The sequence below is a fragment of the Pyrus communis genome, chromosome 5 (assembly GCF_963583255.1).
Source record: "Pyrus communis chromosome 5, drPyrComm1.1, whole genome shotgun sequence".
NCBI classification, from domain to species: domain Eukaryota; kingdom Viridiplantae; phylum Streptophyta; class Magnoliopsida; order Rosales; family Rosaceae; genus Pyrus; species Pyrus communis.
In genome coordinates this window covers 27917580-27941325 of record NC_084807.1, presented here as the reverse complement: position 1 = coordinate 27941325, position 23746 = coordinate 27917580, and the positions used below count along the sequence as shown (strand labels likewise).

Below are 23746 nucleotides of genomic sequence, written 5' to 3'. Positions count from 1 at the left end.
TTGTAACATCATGTTGTTAAATTAAGATATTTAGCATATTTTAAACGTATAACTTAAAATGATTTGCTATTTCACTTTATGTGACATGGAGTTCTGTGGTTTAATTTGATTCACCAAGATGTATTCCGCGGAAGCTGATAGAAATTGATTCGTACATGATTAGTTAACATTGGAAATATTTAGTGTGTTTGATTGGAGCATCTTCAAAAGAAACATCAAATTCAAAATATTAAATTTCAATTTGATAGCTGATTTGGTAATTTGATAGAATGTCAATATCTTCCTTCCACCCAATATGTCGAGATTTATTGCTTCATTTATGTGTTTTTTCAAATAAAAATAATAAAAGTTGTGTAGCTAGTGGTTTAAAAACCATAAAAAAAATAATAAATAAAAAATAAATAAATAAAACACTTGAATATACTATTCATTTAATGTAAGGAGGCAAGTTGAATACTTTTGGACAAAAACAAAAAACTGATTTGATGCCTATGCTTCTTGGCGTCAATTTTGACATCTGAAGCCCAGCCTGCATTTGCACGTCAACTTCGACATTTCGATTGGAGTACAATAAGACCAGTTCGAATCAGTGGCCCCGGAACTCATGATTTTAAAAGATTTTTAATTTGTCGAGAATACAGCTTGGTACACTAAGTATTATAATACAATTAGTTGGAAATTTGAACAAATAAAAGCTTTCCAACTAATAGCATTATGACACTTAGTGTATAAAGCTGTGTTCCCGGCACACTGAAAAACTTATCGATGATTTTAGTGTGTTTTACCTCTAAAGTCGAAGCTTGCTGTGACCTTCATGCAGAAAAGCATTCAGCCTCCAATTTGGATTGTGCCTACTTATTTTGTAACTTCAAGTTGTTTATAAGCTGTTTAAATATGTGAATGCACTTATCGGATGATAAGGGGTGACACTGATATGTTTTGTAATGTTGCTCTAGATGTTGGTTTGGTCGTTTGATTTGGATCACCGAGTTGGTCAATTCTGTGGAAATTGCCACCTGAGTGACGATTAATGGAGTTGTTATTTCCTTGAGGTACCGTAAGCTATTTTTCATCTCTTTGATTTCCACCAGCAGGATATATAGTATGCCAATTAATTTTTTGTAGTTGTTAACCGACACACAAACATTTTGGTTGTTTGATTCACCAAGTTGTCAATTTCTATGAAGACTTATTGGTTTCAACTGTTTGGTATTAAACATATGTACTGACATTGATTAATGGAGTTGTTACTCTCTATGAATACCTAGAGAGACGCGTGCTTCCATGAGAGTTGCGATATGAACGATCCCGTCACTGCTTCACAAGTTTTCCAACGAACCATATGAACGCATGCTTCTATGAGAGTTGGAATCTTGGGTTTTGGTGCTCAACAAATAGAATCAAAAGGAGTCTCTTTTGGTGATTGGATTTATGTATATGTATTGGAGTTGAGTACCGGATAAGCTGAGACCGGATGAGTTGAGCACCGGATACGAGCTTCCCTTGTTAACTTACGTACGTCCATTCCATACATGCATGCTTTAGTAATTAACTTTCCAACTGTCACAATCCAATGGAGGTTTTGATGCCTTAGGTTTCGTTTTTTAGTATTAAAATTGGATATTACCAGTTTTATTCCAACTTTCTTGTTTTTTAATTACCAGATTAATTATTTTTTTTTTTTATTAGGGACTTGGATTTGGTGAGAAGACTGTACCTATATATATATTCACATCTCATACGTGCTCTGATTGTCTTTGTCCAAAATTCACAACACTCGACACTATTTGTTTCGTTGTTTTGTTTGTTGTGATCGATACAAAAGATAGTCCTTCGCGTGTTTGTTCAAGCGAAAGTGCATAAAGCCAACCCTTCTGTTTGATCAATACATTGTAGTTCATTGTTGCAATATTAGTACTAACTATACCACCATGAGAGACCACGACATACTGTGCTGTGAGACCGATTTCTGGGTGTTCATAGTCATATGTGTGGTCCTTGTGGCATTTGCCGGCATTGCATCAGGCCTTGCCTTAGGACTCCTCTCCTTCAGCCAAGTCGATCTCGAAGTCCTCATTAAGTCCGGTCAGCCTCAAGACCAGAAGGATGCAGGTTGCTAGCTACGCCGAATTTCATTAATTACATCATTGTGAATATTAATTGCTAGCTTAATCAGCTTATTATATTTGCAGCGAAGGTTCTGCAGCTTGTTAAGAATGAACATCTACTTTTATGTACTCTCCTCATAGGAAAATCGCTGGCAATGGAGGTACGCCGCTACAACATGTGTAAATTGTGCTAGTTTTTATGTTCTGAAGTACAAAATTAATTGGCCTATTGACTAATGTATTGTTCTATAAGGCGCTTCCCATTTTCCTGGAGTCGCTTCTTCCCTTTTGGGCTGCGATTCTTGTGTCAGTCACCCTTGTACTCGCATTTGCGGAGGTAAAATTTTTGTTTTAAGCCATTCACTTTGATTTTTGTCCCAGCCTAATGCACTTTAGATGTTGATAATACATTATCGTTGTCTTAAGATCATTTATCCTTCGCTTTTTTCTCTTAGGTCATTCCTCAAGCTGTATGTTCTCGATATGGACTACATCTGGGTGCGAAAATGACTCACTTGGTACGATTGCTTATTGTGGTTTTCCTCCCCCTATCGTATCCTTTCAGTAAGGTAAAACACATGTTCAGTATAGCTCAGATAAATGTCCAGTTTGGCTGCCTTCACGTAACTCAACTCTTTCGTTCTAAGCATAAACTGCACAGATTAAGACTTTTTCGTGTTTGGAAATTTGACCATGGCAGCTGCTGGATTGCCTCCTTGGCAAAGGGCATTCGGCGCTCTTAAGACGAGCAGAGCTAAAAACATTGGTGGATCTGCACGCCAATGAGGTAAATTTGCTAAAGATTCTTGTTAAATGTTAACCGTCTATGCATACCGTGTCAAAAGTCTAAATACTGTGATCTTGTTCATCACTAGGCTGGGAAAGGTGGAGAGTTATCGCATCACGAAACGATGATTATTGGTGGTGCTCTGGATTTGACTTTCAAGATTGCTAAAGATGCAATGACTCCCATATCTCAGACTTTCTCTCTTGATATCAATTCAAAACTCGACAAGTATGTTACGATGGTCAATTGAATCTGTTCATACCAAAATTAAATTATCTTTAATTACGTTTGAGTGCTATGTCATTTTGATGTGTTTTTGTCCATGGATCTTTAGGAATACACTTGGTTTAATAGCGAGCAAAGGTCACAGTCGTATACCTATCTACTCCGGAACCCCAACAAACATTATTGGCCTCATACTGGTAAGCAGGCCTCATTGTTTACTATTTTCTTAAAGCTACCTTTCATCCTCGTGTAACCAATTTCACGTTTTCTCGGAATGTACTAGTTGAAGAACTTGGTCTTCATCCGTCCTGAGGACGAAAAGACAATTAAATACTTGACTATCAGAAAGATTCCAAGGTAGTGTATGAGTGTTTCCTTATCAAAACTGGCAATTGGCTTCATGCTAACACAAGGTTCTTTTTTTCCGGTTACAATGCTAACACAGGTTTTAGGCAAAACCAAAACTAGTGTTTGTTAACGTAATTCTGTACATAATCTTTAACAGGGTCTATGAGGATTGGCCTTTATACGATATACTGCATCAGTTCAAGAAAGGTCATAGTCATATGGTTGCTGTGGTGAAGAGTAACAAGGATATTAATTCAAAATCAAATTCAAAACTAGCAGGGAGCGGAGGTAATGTTACATTATACTGAAAATCAAGTTTTTGGTAAAAAAAATGTTTTTAGACTAGTAGAATTCTTGGTTGTTGAGCGCGATTCTACAGGATTAATTTTTCCACAAGAGCAAGAGCGTCTGAGCACTTCCGAGGACATGTCATCACCTCTATGTTCAAGTGAAACTGCATACAGTATTCCTGCATCAAAGCATGTTGTGGAGGAAGCACAAGAGTTGGAGACACAAAATACGCAACAGAGGCAAGGATTGCGGACGCAAAATGTATCATCTGAAATTATTGAATCCGTTCAAAGTCGCATGGACGAGGAGGTAATCGGTATCATAACAATGGAGGATGTTATGGAGGAACTGCTGCAGGTACCCAAGTTAATATATGTTTTTTCATGTCGATATACGTTTGAAAGTTGAACTAACGAGTCTATTTATTCTGTCTTCAAGGAAGATATACTGGATGAAACAGATGAATATGTCGATGTTCACAAGAAGTGAGTGGTGACAATTTTCTTGTTTTCTACGTAAACTCCACATGTCTGTTACAAAAATTAGAGCGAAACCCTAAAACCCAAATGATTGTTAATACTTTTAATGAGCATTAATTATATTTGATCTGACTATTTGCTTTGTTTTTTGTTTAATCCACAGAATCAAAATCAACCTCCTACCATTTTCAAGAAGATCATCACCCTCAAAATCTCCAAGAAAATCTGCGCCTCTAATTTATTGGAGAACTCCACAGCAGTCTCCACTGTCTTCATACAGCACTCCTGCAGCTGGGTCTCCCCTCCTGCCATATTCAAGAAGGTCATCAGCCCCAAAATCTCCAAGAAAATCTGCGTCTCCGATTTATTGGAGAACTCCAGAGCCGTCTCCACTGTCTACATACAGCACTCCTGCAACCGGGTCTCCAATTTATCCATATAATCAACAATCTTTTATAAGACCTGCCCTGCATGCATCCGCAGGCCCGGTTCGCAGCTGTCCATCCTCACATCGAGTGAGTTAATATATCCAATCCAATTTTAGACATCAAACGTGACGTAACATAACAATCATTGTGTCGCATATATACGTTCACCTTGTTTATATGAAAATTTTGATCTTAGCAGGCCTCAAGAAAATCGGATGATGAGAAGCTGCCAAACCCCAGTGACCATAAAGTTTACAGGTGGTAAATTTAATTAAAGTAAATTAGTTATGGAACGTAACAAAATTTTCTTTAGGTTTATTCTTAATCTGTAATTATATAGTATGGTGTGCATGCTATTTGCAACATGCAACATGCAACAGTAGAAAAAGTAGTTGATGATATATATTTATATATTCACGCTGATATATTTTATACATTCACAGTTAATCAAGTTGAGTTGTTTGCATTTGTTTATGCTTCCTTCTGCATGCTTGAAGACCATCTTAGTTTTAATTAATTAAACCAAATAAAATAGTACGTGTTTGATCAAATATAAGAAACAACGTGCCCTTACTGACGCAACAGTTGCTTAATAATTAAAATAAAAATTAATTCAACGCAGTTTGCTTTCTGTACTTAGTTTATTGTTAATGACTTAAGTTAATACGCTTGTTTTGGACACTAATGACGACAGATCTTACCAAACATATTTGATCATGTCTTCAGTTGCGTGCAAAATATGAAAGGGTGTGGCTACGCACACCCCTTTCCTTTTTTAACTTTTCAACACTCTACTCGATTTTTGTCTCGAATTGAAAGAATTGAAGATTATTATTTAATTAACTAAAATTAGCAGAGGGTGTATAGAAGATTAAAAAAAATGTGTGAATAACACAACCCAATTATTAATCACTCTCAGTTTGAACCTTGAAACATAAAAATGCCAAGAAGGAAATTATCTTTTTAATTTGTTGATGGCCCAAAATAAACTTCGGAATATACTAGAAGATATGTATGAAGGCAAAACATACCTAAATTACCTAATCTGATTTCGATCAAATGTTAGCCTTGTTCAGGTTGTATATTTTTTTGTTACGTTAGAGGAATTGTAATCTTCAATTTATTTGAAGGGTGGGGCCACATGCGAAGCTACAGCAGGACAAGGAGGGGCAGCCACCCCTCAGCCTGCATCAAAATTGTTCGTCAAAATGCTTGAATGAAGGCTGGGCCGCTGTCCGAAATTTTCATGATTTGGATGCCCAAACACAAGGTAAATTAGCTAATATTGATCGGAAAAAAATGGTGTCACGGCTGCCGCTTGGTTGCAGAAGCGCCCAACTTACTCCGCGTGGAAGAAAGACTCAATCTGACCCAACATTCATGATGAGACGACGTCGTTTTACTACAAAAATGGGGTTTGATATCTTAGCTATGTTCCGTTTAGTTTGGATAAACTCCAAGATAGGTCTACAAGATTAAAAAGATAATGATATAATGAAATATAATTAGATATAATTAGATATAATATACTAAATTTATACCAAATATTACTTTATATATGAAATATGTTCTCTGTGTGGAAGATAAAAAAGGGTTTTGAATATCACTACCTATAATCCTAACTCATCTGGTTTACAGGGACCACTTTCTCTACAAAATGAGTAGGGGTCCAACTTCAAAATTGGATATGATCAACCAGAAATTGATCTTAATATGTAATATTGTTCATACCATTTTATCGAATACACAATTTATAAGTACCAACCACTTCTATATATTGTGGAGTTCAATTACACACCCTATGGTTAAAAGAAAATACTTTTATATATTCTGCTCTCAACTCTCATGAGAGGAGAAAAATAATTAAGAACGGAAAATAACACTTTGGTAAGGAAGTTTCTCTCCCTTTGGTTGATTGATGAGCTAGTGATGACATGGATCAGGATCCCTGGGACACAATCGCCTTGACTTACTGTGAGTTTTGCTTATAGGCTCGTATGCACGCTTTTGCTTATACAATCTCTTCATTTCTCAATCCGATATTATATATTTCTTCCTTGGTTGTTTTGACCAATAATTTTCGAATCGACTTGGTCTTAGAATTGAGAGAGTAAAAACCAAACCTAAAATTAAAAAACAGAAACAACATTAATACTATATAAATCACAAAACATCTCAAGGTAGACATTTCTCTCTAGTAGTACTACACGATATGAAGTTAAACTAGGAAGTATCATGGATTGACATCATAATTAAGTAGGTTGAGTTTCTTCATATCAGAAGCAGAGTTGTAGAAGTATTATGGATTGACATTTTAAGTTGTTTTTCATTTTTTAGATTTTGTTTTCATTCGTTCTTCTCCTCCCTCACATCACGCTTCCTCATCCATCATTTTTCTTATACATTTTTGTTGTCATATATCTCAAGCACAAAAAGTAAAATTAAAATCTAAAAACGAAATGGTTACAAAACACGACCATTGGTTTATGTCGCTTGCAAGAGCACAAGTAGGTCGAGTTGTGATTTACTAATTTGGTTCCTTTCTCACTTTATTATGAGTTTTGCTTGTTCAGTATAGAACAAATTATCCTAGCTTAATTTGGTGATCAGAAAATTAAAAAGGTAGTGCATACTCATTTTTACCTTTTACACATCTTTTTAATTTTTGGCCGTCGGATCGAATGAATTGAACAAGAACAAGGGACAAAAATTAATGATATTGGGACATAAAAAGAGATGTTTGAATAGCACAACTAATTAAAAATCTCAAAATAAATCACAAAATATCTCTAGAGACCATGTCACCACCATTCATTTGTGATAAGGTTTATAGCAATAAGACCATACAACTTAACTTTGACGTTATAAAGAAGTAACCCAGCCTAAGCCATGAAAACTCTGATTTTTTCCTTCCAACCATCTCTCTATCTTTCAAGCTCTTCGCCATGGAAGCCCAAAACCCTAACCTTCCACCCCAGAACCTTGCAGAACCAAAGCCACCCTAAAAGAAGTACGTACAAAACACATGCAAATGCAAAAGGCTTTGGCAGTGAGCAACCAGCCACCACAAACGAAACGCCGACAAGCAAAATCTCCGGCAAAAATGATAACAACGATGGCGACGAGGAAGTTCCACAGGTTGTTTTCGAGAGAATGCTAGTGAGAATTATCGCCGCCGTGGGGCTGCCTTTGGCCACGGGCTTTGCGTTTTTGAAAGTTTTTGACGCGGTGAAGGAGAACCACTTGTGGGACGTGCCACTTTGGCTACCATTCTTGACGACCTTGTTGACTTTTGGGACATCGGCTCTTGGGATAGCGTATGGGGCATTGTCTACAAGTTGGGATGCAGAGAAGAAGGGTTCAGTTCTTGGATTGGAAGAAGCTCAAAGCAATTGGGTTGAGATGTGGAGGGAGGAAGACGAGAGTAATAATAGTAATAAATGATGGTTTAAGTTTGGTTTATGTAATTAAATTGATAGATTTTGGTTACCATGGCTTCAAGCACCATTAGTTAGTTTTTGTTTTCCCCTTATTCTCTTGACGTAAATTTTTGAGTGTGTCGATTACACGGTATTATTGATTCACTTGTTATAAAATTAGAATGATGTGCCATAAATTTATATGCATTATTTGAAAATAAATTTGCCCGTACTATAACATAAATAACTTAATAATATATATATATATATATATATATAACAGGTACGTTAAAAAGGTTAATGCTAGAAAAATTAAATTTACAAACTAAATGATGTGTCACTAATAAAAATAGGCATGTTTATTAACGCTTAAGTAATAATCTAATCATCAACTTTCATATCATTTAGCCTTTAAAAATATTATCTACAAATTTAATTTTCCTAACATTACCTTGTGCTAAAATTAAACTTCTCATATGTATATATGTTAACGTGAGTAGGTGATGGTTTGCACAGTTTTACATTCTTCTTTCTATTCATTCAACTTCAATTTAATTGAAGGCTGTATTTGACTTGCACATTAATCCATGAAAAATATTAAAAGGAAAACTAATGAAAAGAGCTTGAAAATTTTAAGTTTTAACGATAATGACAAAATAAAGTGTAAAGTGAATAGTACCATGATTGATTTTTTAGTGTAAAAATATGATTTTCCATTAAAATGAATAGTATCAGAATATTTTCGTTAAGGTTCCCAAATATTAATCATTGGATTGAAAGTTTAATAGAAAAGCTGTAAGATCTCTAAAATTTATTTTAAACAGTCCAATTGAGCATACTCATGTCGAAAATACTTTATATAATATTAAAGTGAAAAGTTACTTTTTAAATTTATAGAATCAAGATTCAGAACTAAATGGTTTAACAGTGAATCAAAGAAAAAGAAGAAGAGAGCGAATATGGTTTTAAAAATTGAGTGAGTTGAGTTTGAATTGTTAGTAACAAAATATTTAAAGTTTGTTAAAATAGAGAACTGGCCTATTTGATTAATCTGGGTTTGACTCTTAATAAGAATAGAAAGATTAAGGTCTGATTTGATATTGAGGTGATTCTGAAAAAAGTTGGTATAAAAAAAAGCTATGAGCTGTTTTTGTATTTGGTAAACATTCAGCTTCAGCTTTTTTTCATAGTTTTTGGTGAAAAATAGCCAAAAACAAGAAGCTGCAAAACCCAACTTTGAAAAACTGGTTTTTTTTCATATATGTTTTATATAAAAGTTTACTAAACACGATAATATTGCTTTTTTTTTTCAAAAACACTTTTACAAAAAAGTTTACCAAACACTCTGCTGCTTATTTTCACAATACAGCAGAAGCGACTTTTTTCCAAAGCACAGCAATACCAAACCAGCCCTAAGTTTACTTGATCAATCAGAGAGTAAGGATGTACGGGAGGAAGGGTCAAAGTAACTCAGCTTAAGGAAGATGGGACCTTTTTTGAAAAACGGAGAACGAAGAGATGAAAGAAGCAAAGAATCACCAGTAATATTTTTCGATGCACCCGAAGAAAGTACACAGCAGGTATCCATCCGCTAAAATGAGGATTCTTTTCGGATCTTCAAATCGTGTCCGTTTATCATATATTATACGGTTAGTCATATACTATTCATATTTAATTTTAAATAAAAGTATTTAAAATAATTTATGATCGCACAATATATAATGAACTAACATGATTTGAGGATCCCTAGATCCTCACAAAGAAGATCCGGAAAGGATCCTCATTCCATTGGCTAAACAGGGCCAGGAGCTACGAGCCTAGGAACTGAGACTTCAGTTTTCTTGGTTGCCTTACTTGTTTAGGGCTTAGTCTGACTCATCATGAAATTGTGTAGAGTCATGTGCGAATTTCCAACTTGTTTGGATTCAAACATGTTGTATGAAAAATAAAAGAAATTAAGTAGCTCAAATAGTTTTTTAACATTGTTCGCTTGTTAATTTAAAAAATTTGCAACTTTTTTGGAGAGTTCCTAGGTATGTTTAACTTAAGCTACTAAGCCTACTATTAAATAATGAGTTGATGTCACTGCAAGTTGTAATACAAGGAGGTGCTTAGATCTGAGCTCTTACATTGCATATGGATTGATGTCATCTCAACAATTATAAAAAGCTTCTAATGAATCATTTTAAAAGAAAAATTAATGAAAATAATTTGAAAACATTGAGTTTTAACTAAAAGGATAAAAATGTGTTATAAGTGAATAATACCATGATTGACTTTTAGGATTAAAATGTAGTTTTTCATTAAAGTGAATAGTACCGAAAGCTTTTCGTTAAAGTTCCTGATTTTAAAATGAACTAGACGACAGTTATGTGTTAATCAGTGTTTAGTGATCATATTATATTCTCTAATTAAGTACTATTACGTTTTCTATTTTCTTTTTATGTGGTTCAATGTGCTAGTTAGAAGAAGTAAAACAAAATACACAACTTAAATTTTTTTTTTCCTCTTAGTATTACGGTCTAGTGGTTTTCTTATTTACTTGTAAGTGAGAAGTCTTAAGTTCGATTCTCGTCAAAAACAAACTTAAACCACATTATTATTAGTCTATTGTGAGGCTAAATTTGTCCTCTTCCTTGTAGATAATATCGTTTGTTAAAAAATAAATAATCAGTTTGTGATTTTACCACGGTAGCCCACTCATTCAAGGGCTAAAAAAACCCACATAAGTATTTCAGCCTCCTCTAATCATTATCGTGTCATTCACGATTATCAAAAATTGAATTCAATATATATTGTATGAAATACAAGTATGTAATTCGGTATTAACCATTAAATCACCCCGCAAATAAATGCACAACTTGATTAGACATAACAAACTCTGCAAACATTAACCAAGCTGCATTAGGAATTTAAAAAGTAACGATATATATGTACCACACAAATAATGGTTAATTAGTACCGACATTGATGATAACATAATGGAACCATCTACTGGCCGGCGACGACGTTTTCCATTCGATGTTGATGTGGGGAGAGATCACTAGAATAATTAACGAACCAACAGGAAGCCTACTGTTATACGTCTACTTATATCATTACATCATACAGAATCCTAATCTTCTGTGCCGATTGAGACATTTTGCATCTGTATTTGTTTTGCACACACGGAAGTCTTCATCGCATTTGATTTAAGAGGTATGATATTCACACATTATTTTTTACTTTTCATACATTCTTTTAATTTTTGATTATCGAATCGAATGAATTGAAAAAGATCAACAGACAGAAATTAACAAAGGATGTGTGAGAAGTAAAAAGGGATGTGTGGATAACACACCTCTTGATTTAATTAATCAGGCTTGTTAGATAAAAATTGTTATTGTGATTAATATAATTTTTCACATACATTTTGATCACGTCGATAAAAGTAGTTCATGAGTTTGTTCATCGTTAATTATTTTGATCATTCTGTGTAAAAATTTGTCAATTTTCTTATTAAGTTAAAGAATTAAATTGATAAAAATACCCTTAAAAAGATATAGTCGCTGAGATCTATCAAAAATGATATGAAAGTTCTCAAATTTATGATCAAATATAGAAAAAGTATTGTCCTCTCGCAATCACGCAATCACACACGTAATATTGCCCCTTAACTTTTGGTGGACGACGATTACTATGTTTGTGGCATGATGTAAACCTCAACGTTTTTCCAAAAAAAAAAAAAAAAAAAAAAAACAAAAACAAAAACCTCAACGTTGACATTAAGAATCAACCATTAATCTCAACTTTGCATTCTCAAAGTCAACAAGTGATTAGCAGATAATAGTGCACTAAAAAAGAAGCGCGTAATCAACAAGTGATAAGCAGAGTGTTTTACACTAAACAAAAAAGTGCGAAAATCATTTTCACTTAAATATTACTATTTTTTTTTTTAAGGAAAAAAACTTGTGGCAAGTCACGACTATCCATTCTTTTCGGAAATCGAAAAAACTCACAGAAACATTTCAGCCTTCTTAATCACAAGTTTGGCGTCCACACCAAAAGAAAAATACAAAATAGTACATAAAAATACCACAGAGACTTCTAGATCATAGAAAGCCAATACCAACTATGTACATCCGATTTCTCCTCTTGAAAAACACCATGCATGTCAATAAAATTTTACCAACCATTCAGCAAATGACACAAGAATTGGGATCCTCTTCTGCACTTCTTACGCAGTAATATGCAGGCATTGGAGGATACTGAGCTTGGTAGGCCCTCATAGCCTCAGCCAATTCCTCCTTTGGATCTTTCTTCTTCGGCTCCTCCTTCTTTGGCTGCTCCTTCTTTGGCTCCTCCTTCTTCTCCTCCTTTGCCGGTCCGACTGAGACTATCTCAGTAGGGTAAAGCTTCCTTAATCTTGCCACCAACTCCACCGGATCTATGTCCCCTGTGACCGTCAACTTCTTGTCCTTCATATCCATGGAAATTGAATCAAGCCCTGCAGAAAGAGAATTCCATTAACAAAATTAAATAAGTTCGTCACTTAATACATGTGGATTTGAACTTGAGAGACTAGCAAACTGCTGTAACTAACTTGGCTACGCATAAATCTGCTAGTTCGAAAAACTATTGAAATCGGAGTAAAATGTTGAAGAAGAGAGTAATATGGCCATGGATTTAGTACCTTCAAGCCCCGACACGGCCTTCATGGCTTTCTTCTTAGACTTCTCGTTGTATACTTCCAATTTCAACACTACTTTCTGTCATGTAACAAAATAGTATAGTTTAGACCCGCAGCAAATTATAGTCAGAAAAAATAAGCAAAGATCAAAAGTAGTAGCATTGGTCATGCATGCATATCTTTTATGTAAAAAGCATCACATAAAAAAGTTGTCTGCAAAAAGAAAGAGCTTTTGAGCAGAGTAAAAGCCCTAATTACCTTCATCATTTTCTGTGGAGCTTGAGAGATCTGAGAGCAAGAAGTTGAATAAAAAGCTTCAAATATTTAAGCAGAATCCAAGAGAGACGTTGAAAGTGTCTTGGTGAAGTGAAGAGTCCTGGGACTGCAATTTATACCGAAGAACTGAGGAGGGAAGGAAAGAGAAAGAAGGAAGTTACAGAGGAAGGAGCCGAGTCAACGTCATTATGGTCAAGACGCAAGCTACACAACAGAACCGCAGTCTCCGGTCAACAAAATCATGTGCTATTTTTGGCTGCAAGAGAAAATTAATTAAATTTTAATTGGTATTTTGCATCTTCAAGATATCAAATAATACTAATTCAGACCTTGAAGAGAAGGGATTTACATTTTTTTTTTCTTTCCAAATGTGGATTATTCATGTGATTCACTTCACATTAAATTTCAACGATTCGAAACATTTATTTGGTAAGTCTCGATTCATATATCATTTTTGCAAAAATTTAATTCAATTCGAAATTATTTGCATATTTAATTATCACGATAAAATTGCATTAGTTTTTTAGAACCTAGTGTCTGTTAATTTCTTATAACTCAATTAGATATCTCAAATATTTTCGATTTGACTAATATTTTGCAAGAATGATCTATACAGTATAACTTAAAAAAAAAAACATTCGAATTGTTGAAATTCGATATGATGCATACTTCACAATTAATCTACATTTAAAAATTAATTAGAAATCGAAGATCCCTACTCCGAAAAGTTTCCGAATACTAATTAAGGCTTACGAAACTTTATTACATTATCAGTGATCTGATCTCCCACTGCCAAACGGCACCCTAGTGGCTTCTTACACTTTTTGACGAGTAGTTCAGTGGGTTTTGAAATGTATTTTGCAATCATAGAGTTCGTATCCAATTTCCAGGAAGGAACGGTTGGCATTTGCATGAGCAACTTTTTTGTACGATTCCAATTTCTCTGTGGGTCGTCGTCGTTGGTAGGGCTTCCACATCCCCACCATAGCCACCTTTTTATTTCTACGATCTCCACGCGTATTTCAGATCATGTCAGGCGAGAAACTGTAGAAAAGACTTGACTTTGGTTCGAATTTTGGTTTGATACAGGTATCACCCCAATCAGTGACGGATTTAGAACTTGACAAGATCAGGATATAAACATGATTGAAAAAAATTTAAACGATAATATCAAAAAAGAATTAAACGGTAGTATATTCATTCACGATTCAAGGTAAAAGTAATATTAAAAGCTATAATTGTTCACGGCGCTTCTTTATATTTTGAAAACATTGCATTATATATTTGTTATCAATACAGAGGACCACAAGTTCATCCGAGGTGCTCACCAGTCATATTTCCTGTGTTCACGAGTCACCTGACGACCCAATTTGACCCTTTGTAGCTCCGTCACTGACTCCAACCATGTGGAAGACAAATTCAAGGCATTTTTTTCATTGAATCGACCTTAATGCATGTCAATTTCATACTCATTTAATGAGTGGCCATTGTCCGCACCCAAAAATCCTTCTACGTCTTTATGTATCGCATCATGTGACTATGAAACCACTTACCTCTTTATAAAAAGGAGCTATACTTCACTGCCTTTTCTTCCGTTCCCATCCGTGGTCCCATGGGCTATTTTTAAAATTGTATACGGCCAATCGGACATGAAGGTTTTCTTTTTATGGTAGGGGCGCTCATAGTGTGAACGGTAATTAAGCTAAGGTCTCTGGTGTCACATGGGTGGAAGGTATAGTGTCTTCTAAATAGCCTATATCTTTTGCTGGGTTTCTACTTCTGCCTCTAGTAGACTAGTAGATCCTCTATTTTCAAGATTCTCATTGCGTTAACCCAAGCTAGATTAACATGCTTAATTTAAGCAGCAGATAGAAAAGTTTATTTTTTGAAATATGAAAATTAAACTAATCATTTCGGGATGATTCAGTGGTTAAGAACAAATTTCGAATCTTATTCCACGACACCTTTCGAGTTTGATCCTGGTGCTCGTGAATCACACGATGATGATCAGAAGAAGACTGAAATGTCTTTTTGAATCTTTTTAAGAGCATTCCCACCGTAGCAAATTGCTCGGGGGACAGTGTGGAAAACAAAGGCCCGAGGGCCGGTGGCAGGCCTCCAGCGTGAGGAAGCCCGGCGGAAGGGGGAGGCCTGAGCAAAGGGCCCGTGAGGGATTGCCAGCCCTTGAGCCCGAGGTGGGGATGAGGTCATGCTGACGCCAGGGTGGCGTCAGCCTAATATTTTATTTTTTTTGTGTCAGGCGCGTGCACCCCACCCGCGCGTGGGGGCGCGTCCCGACAGAAAAATCAGAAAAAAAAGGTTTTGTCAGTGACCGTTGGGAAGCCACGTGGCTTCCCACGGTGCGTTAGATCTTAACGGCCACTTAATGTGGACCGTTAGATCTCAACGGTAAAAAAAAAAAAAATTAAGTCAGATTTAATATCCACCGTTCGATCTGAGATCAACGGTGGATATTAAAATGCTTTATAAATAAAAAAATAAATGAAAAAATAGTTTTAAAAATCTGAAAAGTTACCGTTGTGCCACGTGGCACAATCTGGAGCGTTGGAATTCAAATTTTTTTTATATCCAACGGCAGAGATTAATTAATTGAATAAAAAATTCAAAAAAATTCAAAAAAATCTGAAAAAAAATTGTTTTTACTTTTCTATAAATACCTTCTCATTATCATCTACCTTACACAACAATTTCATATTTTTTCAACTACTTTCAATCACATTCCTTTCTTTGTCTCAAAGTTTGAATCCATTTTTTTTCAACAAAATGACCACTGGTGCAGGTACGAAATAATCATCCAATAGTTCCATACCTCGTCGTTGCCTGCTTCTATCAAGGTTTCCGGAACGGCTGGGCCTGCAGATCTGAGCCGCAGCTTGGATGACTCGACGGGAATGTGAAGCTCTGCCCCTTCTTACTTTGTCATCTCTCATTTGACGCTCCTCATCCTCTTCCCTCTCATTTCTTACCCCCTGGTGATTGAATGTTGCTTCTGATTCGTTAAACAATTCTTCCTCTTCCTGATTGAATTCCCACATCATCCTTGAGGAAGAAGAAGAAGACATTGAAAGAAAGAAACAGAAACTATGAATAATGATACAGATTTTTGTGAATAAGGAAGCAGAAACTATGAATAATGATAAAGAGCTTGAGAATTTTGGTGTGAGATTTGTGAGGATGGATGGTGGATTATATAGAGGATTCAGAAAGGATTAGGTTGTGCATAATGCCACGTGGCATCCCGTCATTCGTTACAAATCTGATGGAAATCTATCCTCAAAGATTGTAAACAGATTATGACACGTGGCATGCCGTCATTCGTTAAAAATCTGATGGAAATCTATCCTCAAAGATTGTGAACCGATTATGACACGTGGCGCGACGTGATTGGTTAATAATCTTATCAGAAATCCATCACCAATAATTGTATTATTTTGTAATATTTTGTATTATTTAATAATACTTCGGATAATGACACGTGGCGCAACGAGAACGATTAAAAATCTTATCCGATATTACAATTAAAATTATTTTGTATTACTTTATAAATAAAAAAAATACTAATATTTTATTGCCTATTGCCAGGGCTATTGAAGTGTAACGGTGGAGATGCAAATTCTATTGCCAGGGCTATTTACTGTTCATTAAGGGTAGTTACTGTTCATTATGTGGATTGAATAGTGTATTGCTAGGGGGAGGGCTCCAACGCTGGAGTTGCTCTAACTCTAAAAAAAGTGGATTGCTGTGTGAAGCCACCAGCTGGACCGTTAGTTGCCTTTAAGAATTTATTACACTTGCGAGATGAAGCTGGATTTTGTAAACGGATTGGGCTATTTTCTTTTAATATTGGGCCTTGATAATACCCCAACTTTCTACCAGCAAAACTTGCTTAAATATGAAAAACATATAATTTGATACCATTTCTAATCTTCTATATTAATTAATGAAACTCTTTTTATCAACTAAAAGGTGGTGAAAATACTACTTAGTCTTCTATCACACACAAAAAAATTATGGGCAATAATGTAATTTCACAGGTCTAAATTTTACTGTTTTTTTATTGAAACCTCACCTCTAGGTGAAGTTCAAATACCTCCAATATTAAAAAAAAAAAAAAACTCAAAAAAAAAAACCTCTCACTCCCTCCACGTTCTCTCTCTCCCTCTCTCCTTCTCATTTTCTAAAAAAATATGTTCATACATACAAAGTGTGTAGGCAAATGCTAGTACTATTATTAAGAGAACCCTCATTGTCAACTTTTTGCCTTTTTTTTCCTATTTTGCCCTCACTTTTGATACACAATGTTTACATAATGAGGGCAAAACAGTAATTTTGTATCTTTTGAGAAAATGACAATCATATCCCTATTTTTCCTATTTTACTTTCACTTTTGATACACAATATTTACATAAGGAGGACAAAACAGTAATTATGCAATATTAAGATAAAATGTGCACTTATTAAGAGAAATTGTCACACCATCATTTTTTTATACTCTTTTTAAAATTTTAAAAACTAATCACACTTCTTAATAAAATAAAATAAAATTATTCACACACACAGAGTGTGTGCTCATCGGCTAGTACTTGATTAATAAAAGCTTGCTGTTGACCAGAAGATTCGATTCACAAATACCTTATTTTTTATACGTGTTTTATTCTTATCCTAATATTAATGTAGATCCTAATTATATTTTGAACTTTGAAACTTCCAATTAACTATTTGTTTGCACATGTGCACTGATTTTATTTCTTATTTAATTTTTGTTTAAAGAAAATATTTCAATGCGACACTAGTCCAGTTACGATTGACAACCTTTTATCATAAAATAAGATGTTTATACACGGCCACACGTGCCTCAAGTGCATAGACATGTTTGCAGGGCTGCATAGCCGATTTGTGCGATTGAGATTTTACTTTCTTTGCTCTTAGATATGTACACCAACTTCGAACTTTATCGAAGATGTAAAATAGGAGGCAAAGATTTATCCTCGTTTAAAAAACCAGCTACAAAGCCACTTCATAATGTAAACATCACATTTCATATGCCAATTTCAGCAAAAAAATAAGAGGTACAAGTTATATGCAAGATTTTACCGTTGTATAGATTTACAGAGGCATAGCTCTGAATGGACCAAGATGGTCCTAGGCCCATCCTGACATTTTTTTTACGCATAAAAGTTTAATGTTATGCTTGTGATTTTCAAGATTTTTCATAGGCTCAAGGACCTATCCAATGTTTTTACTTTAATTTTTTTCATCAGGGTTGATTTGAAGCTAGTGGCTCCTATGAAGTTCGGCAATCCGTTGCTTGTGAGCTTTGAGGAGGACTTTGGTCTGGGATCAGTGGAGGGAGAGAGAGGAAGAAAGTTAGAGAAGCATGAGATTTATGTTTGAGGAAGAGGATAATGAGGATGACACCATTTTAGACCCCAAACAACGTTGGTTGGTTACTCGTCACACTACAAAGTAATTTTTGTAAGATTGCGATAGCGTTTCGGATTGAGACATTTGTAAATTTTTTTATTTATTTTTATATCAAAATTAACCAAATGTTTTTGAATCATTCTATAAAAGAAAAATTGCTAAAGGTTACAAAAAGAAAAAATGATTAAACAAAGTGGCATGAAAAGCAAAGGTGATGGAAATATCATGTGGCCTAGTGTGCGGCCATTCATTCAAATAATACATGGAGAGGGAATGGACCATAGATTTTTCCAGTCTAAAGACCATGTGTCTGCATCATTCGGGTCCCTAATTTGCAAACCCTAATCAAATCAAATCATTTTCTCCACGATCCACACTCTTCTGTTGTCCTTTTGAGTGTTGGTTGGCTGGTAAAAATTGAGAGGTGATGAAGTACTAGTTCTTGGCTCACACAAGTCCACCGTTACCACGACCCAACGTATAAAATTAATTTTGGTGGATGGGAACAAAGTTCTGTTTTTTGATGGGAGTGATTTCTGCGTTTTTTTTTTAAAAATCTTTTGCGTGCCTTTATATTTGATTTTTTATTATTTTTTTTCAATTCAACGATTAAAATAAAATATGTGTAAAATTTTTTTTCATAAATTTAAGATCGTTGATGTCATTTAGTATTACAATATAGTGATATTCTTATTTATTTATAATTGAGAGGTTTTAGGTTCGATTCTCATCAAAGAAGAATTCGAACCATATTATTATTAACTCATTGTTAGGCTAAACCCACCCCCTCTATTTTACTGTAGATTATACAATAAAAAAAAAAAAAAAAGATCGTTGCTTTGGTTTCGCTACGCTTAACTAATGTCAATTGAATTATGATTGAATGATCAAAACCAATTTGCCAGCCATGTTCATCATGTCGTCCTCCTTTTGTGAGGTGCTCTACTTACCTCATGTCCTCTTCGTAGCTTGGTCACTAATTAGGCATGTTTCTTAATTCTATTTCGACATCTGTTCATGCGTTTCGATGGTCAAGAATTAAGAGGGATTTTCAAGAAATCTTTAAAATGAAGCTAAAGTCTTTAACCATCTAACTAAACCGTTATTAGCTTGTTTCCAAATTTGAAAAAACTAAGGTGATTTTTTCAAAATGTGACTCTTCATAAACTTTATGTCACTTCCTAATTTAACATCAATTTATATGCTATTATAAAATATAGTGCTAAAAATATAAGAGGACAAAGAATCTATATAAAATCTCAATCTTAAGATAATTCCTAATTCACTCAAAATTTCCTTGCATCATCAATTAAAAAAAAACAAATCAGTCAATGCCACGGGACCCTTAAACGTGGCAAGCAACTATTGGCCAGCTCTGCACACCCCAAAATCTCCGCCGCGTGGAACAATCCCCATGTCCTTATATAAAATTTCCGCCGCCTCCGGAAGAGCCGCAGTTCCTTTCGCTCTTTCAATAAAAAGAAAAATAAGAAAGGGAATCCGACTCTTCCGCAATTTATGGTATCCAAAAACCCGAACCCGCCAGAGGGCTTGTACTTGGATCCGAACGACAACGGCATGCCGTTGCCCGGACTCGGGCCGTTCGCCTCGGTCACTGCGACGACGTCGACGACGTCGTCTTCGGCGGAGGATCTGAGCAAGAAGATTCGGAAGCCCTACACAATTACCAAGTCCAGAGAGAGCTGGAGTGAGCCGGAGCACGACAAGTTCCTCGAAGCCCTCCAACTGTAATTGTCATTTCTCTTCATTTTTATTATTATTTTATGCTTTTAATTAGCTTCACATTTCTCTAAATTCTTCAATTCTGCGTGTATGAATTTCTGGGGTGCGGGGGGAGTTGTAGTTCTGAATTGGGTTTTGAAATGTGGTGAAATAAACGGTGTAGATGTTATGTGTGTGTTGAATTTTGTAAGGATTTGTTTGGTTGCTGAGAGAATTTAGGAATGAAATAAAAGGGAGAAAATTGTGGAAAAGGAGTAAGATTTTTAGTTTTAAATTGATTTTAAAATGTGGGAAAAGGAATGATAGAGTTTTTGTTGTGTTTCGAAAATTTGTATGATTTGTTTGGTTGCTGAGAAAATTTAGGGAAGGAAGAAAAAACGAGAAGTTTCAGGAATCAGGAATGTGGTAGGATTTAGTGTTGAATAGGGTTTTAAAATGTGGAAAAAGAAATGGTATAAATTTTGGGGGTTTGTGTTTTAAAATTTGTAAGGACTTGTTTGGTTGTTGAGAAAGAGACGGCTTTAGAGGAAAAAGAGTAGGATTTTAGTAGGAAAGAAAGAAAATAGAGAAGTTTTCTCATTAAACTTCTTAATAATAATTTGGGAAAAGAGTAGGATTTTAGTGGCAATTCATTTTCTCAACAATAATTTGGATTATTATTTGTTATGATGCTGAGCCCATTTGAGTTTAAGTCAATTTTGTTATAAATTTTGGGGTGTTTCCCTAATTTTGTTCATGTTCCCTCTGTTGTATTCAGCTTCGATCGCGATTGGAAAAAGATTGAAGCTTTCATTGGGTCAAAGACGGTCATACAGGTTAATTTTCTTTAGTCATTCTATAGTTTTGGATGCAAAGAGGAATAACTGCTTGAGTTCCAACTATAACCAACTTATGCTTTTGGTTTAGTCTTACATCTACAAATTTATAGATTAGAAAATAATGAATTCCCTTACTCATAAGAAGGATTCCTTTCTCAGATACGTAGTCATGCACAGAAGTATTTTCTGAAGGTTCAAAAGAATGGGACGAGCGAGCATCTACCTCCCCCTAGGCCAAAAAGGAAAGCTGCTCACCCGTATCCTCAAAAAGCTTCAAAAAATGGTAAGGATAGTTTCAGTTTTGTGAATCATATTTTTCATATGACAAAGTCATTCAACCCTTACTCATATGTGCTTTGTTTTCCAGCTCTGGCACTTCCGCCGGTATCTTGGTCCTGTCAGTCTTCATCTGCTTTACTTGAATCTGGGTTTAATCAAAGGCCAGATTCATCATCAATGCTTATGAGTCCCATCCCCGGCCCTGTGGCCCCTTCCTGGCCTAATGGTTCTGTGCAAACAGCCAATCCATCTCATGAATCCAAAGGTGCGACTATTAAATAAGTTAAATATTCATCACAATGACTTGTTCTCAGTCTTTAATAATGTTGTTGTTTGCAAACTTGATGATTTAATTGCATCTCTTTTTCATGTTGTAGTTGTTTCAGGGCCAACTGTGCCAAACAACAGTTGCAGTACCACAGAAAGCACCCCCAAAGCTCAACCAGTTGGTGGAACAACTGATCAAGTGAACCATAGCCATGCATTGAGAGGTGAGGTTTCAGTCTTCCTGCTTGCATTTTTTTCTCACCCGACAAGTATAGTCACATAATGATTCTAATTCTTTGATATTGAATTTGAACTCCTTTTCACCTTGAGGTGGGATGAATTGTGGCAAGAACATGGAATTTCGTTCTTGTATGTGCACATGGGTTTTCTGTTTTGACATGTAATTGGGTACTCAACATATCAAAACTTTTAGGAGGTAAACACAGCCATATGCACTTTTCCTTCATTTGTTCTGTTGTAAACAGTGGAAAAATTCATGTCTTTGTCATCATTGCCTTGATTTCCATTTTTGTTGAGCATAGGGTATGTGTCATACATGAGGAATTGCACTATTTATGTACTCTCTTTCTTATCTGGATAAGTCTACACACGGCATGTCACAATTCGAACCAGTAAAGAATCTGGATTTGTATTAGCAAGGCACACTTGCAACTTTTGAATTTGTATGTCACCTGTTTTGTGTTGTGGCCTGAGATATTGATTGTAATTTATAGCTAGAAAAAAGCTTTCTTCCATGAATTTAATACCTAATTGTTTCTTGCAGTTCTTCCCGACTTTACTCAAGTATACGGATTCATTGGCAGCGTCTTTGACCCTAATGTTACAGGTCATCTTCAGAATCTGAAGAAGATGGATCCGATAGATGTTGAAACGGTACTCTTTTCTCCTTTATGACCTCACGTGCCATCAGTTTTAAGTTATGATTGTAGTCTATATATTTGTTTGTTATCTAAACTAGTGTTCGTGAAGAAGTTACCGCTTAATCTTGAGCATTATTACTGCCTCGTAAAGGTTTCCAATTTTTTTTGTAATTGATAATGACATGGTTGTGATCTTATTATTATTCTTTCACTCCTCTTCAGGTGTTACTGTTGATGAGAAACCTGTCCATGAATTTGACCAATCCCGAATTTGAGGATCATGTAAGTTTCCATTTCACTAACCTCTGATTCGCTCTTAGCTATAGTTTGTTTAGTTGATGATGTCGTAAAAGCAAGTATATTGATGAACTTTTAAATTGGATCCAGAGACAGTTGCTTTCATCCTACAAGATGGATGCGGATACAGGGAATCTCAGTGATGCAACTAAAACCCTTTGCGACGATCAACATGAGAAAGTTGCTTAAGTGGTTGTTCTGGAACTTCAACGCTTTCTTCTCATCCCGTTGGCAGTGCTTGAATTTCGAATCTAATCTTTGCCCACCCGGTGTTGGCATCCAGCAGATGAATTGTTGGGGAAGACCTCAATTAGTAGAAGCATCAGGTTTCATCTAGGTATTGACTTGTCATGATACCGCGTTGTATGTGTAGCAAGCTCAACGACCACAAAGCAAGTCAACTGGTATGGCATTCTGATGTGGTTGTATATATCAAGATAAAGGTAATGGAATTTTGTATAGTTCAAGTTTATCTTGTACATCCTGTTGTATTTAAGTTTTTAGTTGTTGACTATGTGATGCTGGTGCGGTATTTGCGTGCCTGTTTGAATTCCTCTTGAAACTGTGGGGTGTTTGAATTTCTGTATACTATGATATCGGGTTTCTTTATGCGTATTATCGCGCCGTAAGCCCTTGCAACTCGGGCAGCATCCTTACAGATTGGTAAAATCTGTGCGTAAGCTGATGTCCAAAAGCTCGGTTTTAATCTAAATTTCACCCCTATTTTTCAAGTGTTAAAACACCCAATTTTAGTTTTCACTCTACCCAATCTTTAACAATTCCTACCCTTATTTTTAAAGAGTAGTAAACATCTTGTTTTACTTTTCACACTTTTATTATCTTTAACAATCGAGTTTTTCTTATCTTAATTTTTTATATTTATACTCTATTTTTTTATTATTTCTTGAATCAAATTGAATGAATCAAATTTTAAACTCTCAAATCGAAGAATGAATCAAATTTTTAACTCTCAAATCGAAAAATTC

At 35.2% G+C, this 23746-nt stretch overlaps 4 protein-coding genes across 6 annotated transcripts; 3 read left to right on the top strand and 1 right to left on the bottom strand.

The window, feature by feature from the left end:
* The first annotated feature begins 1931 nt into the window (after positions 1 to 1931).
* LOC137735640 (DUF21 domain-containing protein At5g52790-like) lies at positions 1932 to 4931 on the top strand. The gene is made up of 13 exons (XM_068475084.1): positions 1932 to 2112; positions 2193 to 2269; positions 2362 to 2445; positions 2564 to 2677; positions 2809 to 2895; positions 2984 to 3123; positions 3230 to 3317; positions 3404 to 3477; positions 3626 to 3756; positions 3848 to 4116; positions 4198 to 4244; positions 4402 to 4753; positions 4866 to 4931. Exons 1-13 carry the CDS (start codon positions 1932 to 1934, stop codon positions 4929 to 4931), a joined length of 1710 nt encoding a protein of 569 aa, XP_068331185.1.
* A 2624-nt stretch (positions 4932 to 7555) lies between these two features.
* Positions 7556 to 8307, top strand: LOC137733172 (uncharacterized protein PAM68-like). The gene has a single exon (XM_068472331.1). It carries the CDS (start codon positions 7556 to 7558, stop codon positions 8108 to 8110), a length of 555 nt encoding a protein of 184 aa, XP_068328432.1. The 3' UTR covers positions 8111 to 8307.
* Positions 8308 to 11990: 3683 nt separating this feature from the next.
* LOC137735313 (heavy metal-associated isoprenylated plant protein 39-like) lies at positions 11991 to 13108 on the bottom strand. The gene is made up of 3 exons (XM_068474729.1): positions 13013 to 13108; positions 12758 to 12833; positions 11991 to 12571 (listed from the first exon to the last, which is right to left on the bottom strand). Exons 1-3 carry the CDS (start codon positions 13019 to 13021, stop codon positions 12261 to 12263), a joined length of 396 nt encoding a protein of 131 aa, XP_068330830.1. The 5' UTR covers positions 13022 to 13108; the 3' UTR covers positions 11991 to 12260.
* A 6832-nt stretch (positions 13109 to 19940) lies between these two features.
* Positions 19941 to 23369, top strand: LOC137734674 (protein REVEILLE 6-like). 3 transcript variants are annotated; one of them, XM_068473940.1, is made up of 8 exons: positions 19941 to 20223; positions 20976 to 21033; positions 21196 to 21319; positions 21404 to 21580; positions 21702 to 21806; positions 22367 to 22476; positions 22686 to 22745; positions 22851 to 23369. In XM_068473940.1, exons 1-8 carry the CDS (start codon positions 19994 to 19996, stop codon positions 22947 to 22949), a joined length of 963 nt encoding a protein of 320 aa, XP_068330041.1. In that variant the 5' UTR covers positions 19941 to 19993; the 3' UTR covers positions 22950 to 23369. The 3 variants fall into 3 exon arrangements, with proteins under 3 accessions (XP_068330041.1, XP_068330040.1, XP_068330039.1); XM_068473939.1 differs by having other exon boundaries at positions 21693 to 21806; positions 22857 to 23369; XM_068473938.1 differs by having other exon boundaries at positions 21693 to 21806.
* Positions 23370 to 23746: the final 377 nt, after the last annotated feature.

Coding starts and splice junctions, on each gene's coding strand:
- LOC137735640 (XM_068475084.1), top strand. CDS start 1,932: ATGAGAGACCACGACATACTGTGCTGTGAGACCGATTTCTGGGTGTTC. Junction 3,318..3,403: donor ACATTATTGGCCTCATACTG/GTAAGCAGGCCT, acceptor GGAATGTACTAG/TTGAAGAACTTGGTCTTCAT. Junction 4,754..4,865: donor GCTGTCCATCCTCACATCGA/GTGAGTTAATAT, acceptor TGATCTTAGCAG/GCCTCAAGAAAATCGGATGA.
- LOC137733172 (XM_068472331.1), top strand. CDS start 7,556: ATGAAAACTCTGATTTTTTCCTTCCAACCATCTCTCTATCTTTCAAGC.
- LOC137735313 (XM_068474729.1), bottom strand. Junction 12,572..12,757: donor GGCCGTGTCGGGGCTTGAAG/GTACTAAATCCA, acceptor CTCTTTCTGCAG/GGCTTGATTCAATTTCCATG.
- LOC137734674 (XM_068473938.1), top strand. CDS start 19,994: ATGGTATCCAAAAACCCGAACCCGCCAGAGGGCTTGTACTTGGATCCG. Junction 20,224..20,975: donor TTCCTCGAAGCCCTCCAACT/GTAATTGTCATT, acceptor TGTTGTATTCAG/CTTCGATCGCGATTGGAAAA. Junction 21,807..22,366: donor CCATAGCCATGCATTGAGAG/GTGAGGTTTCAG, acceptor TGTTTCTTGCAG/TTCTTCCCGACTTTACTCAA.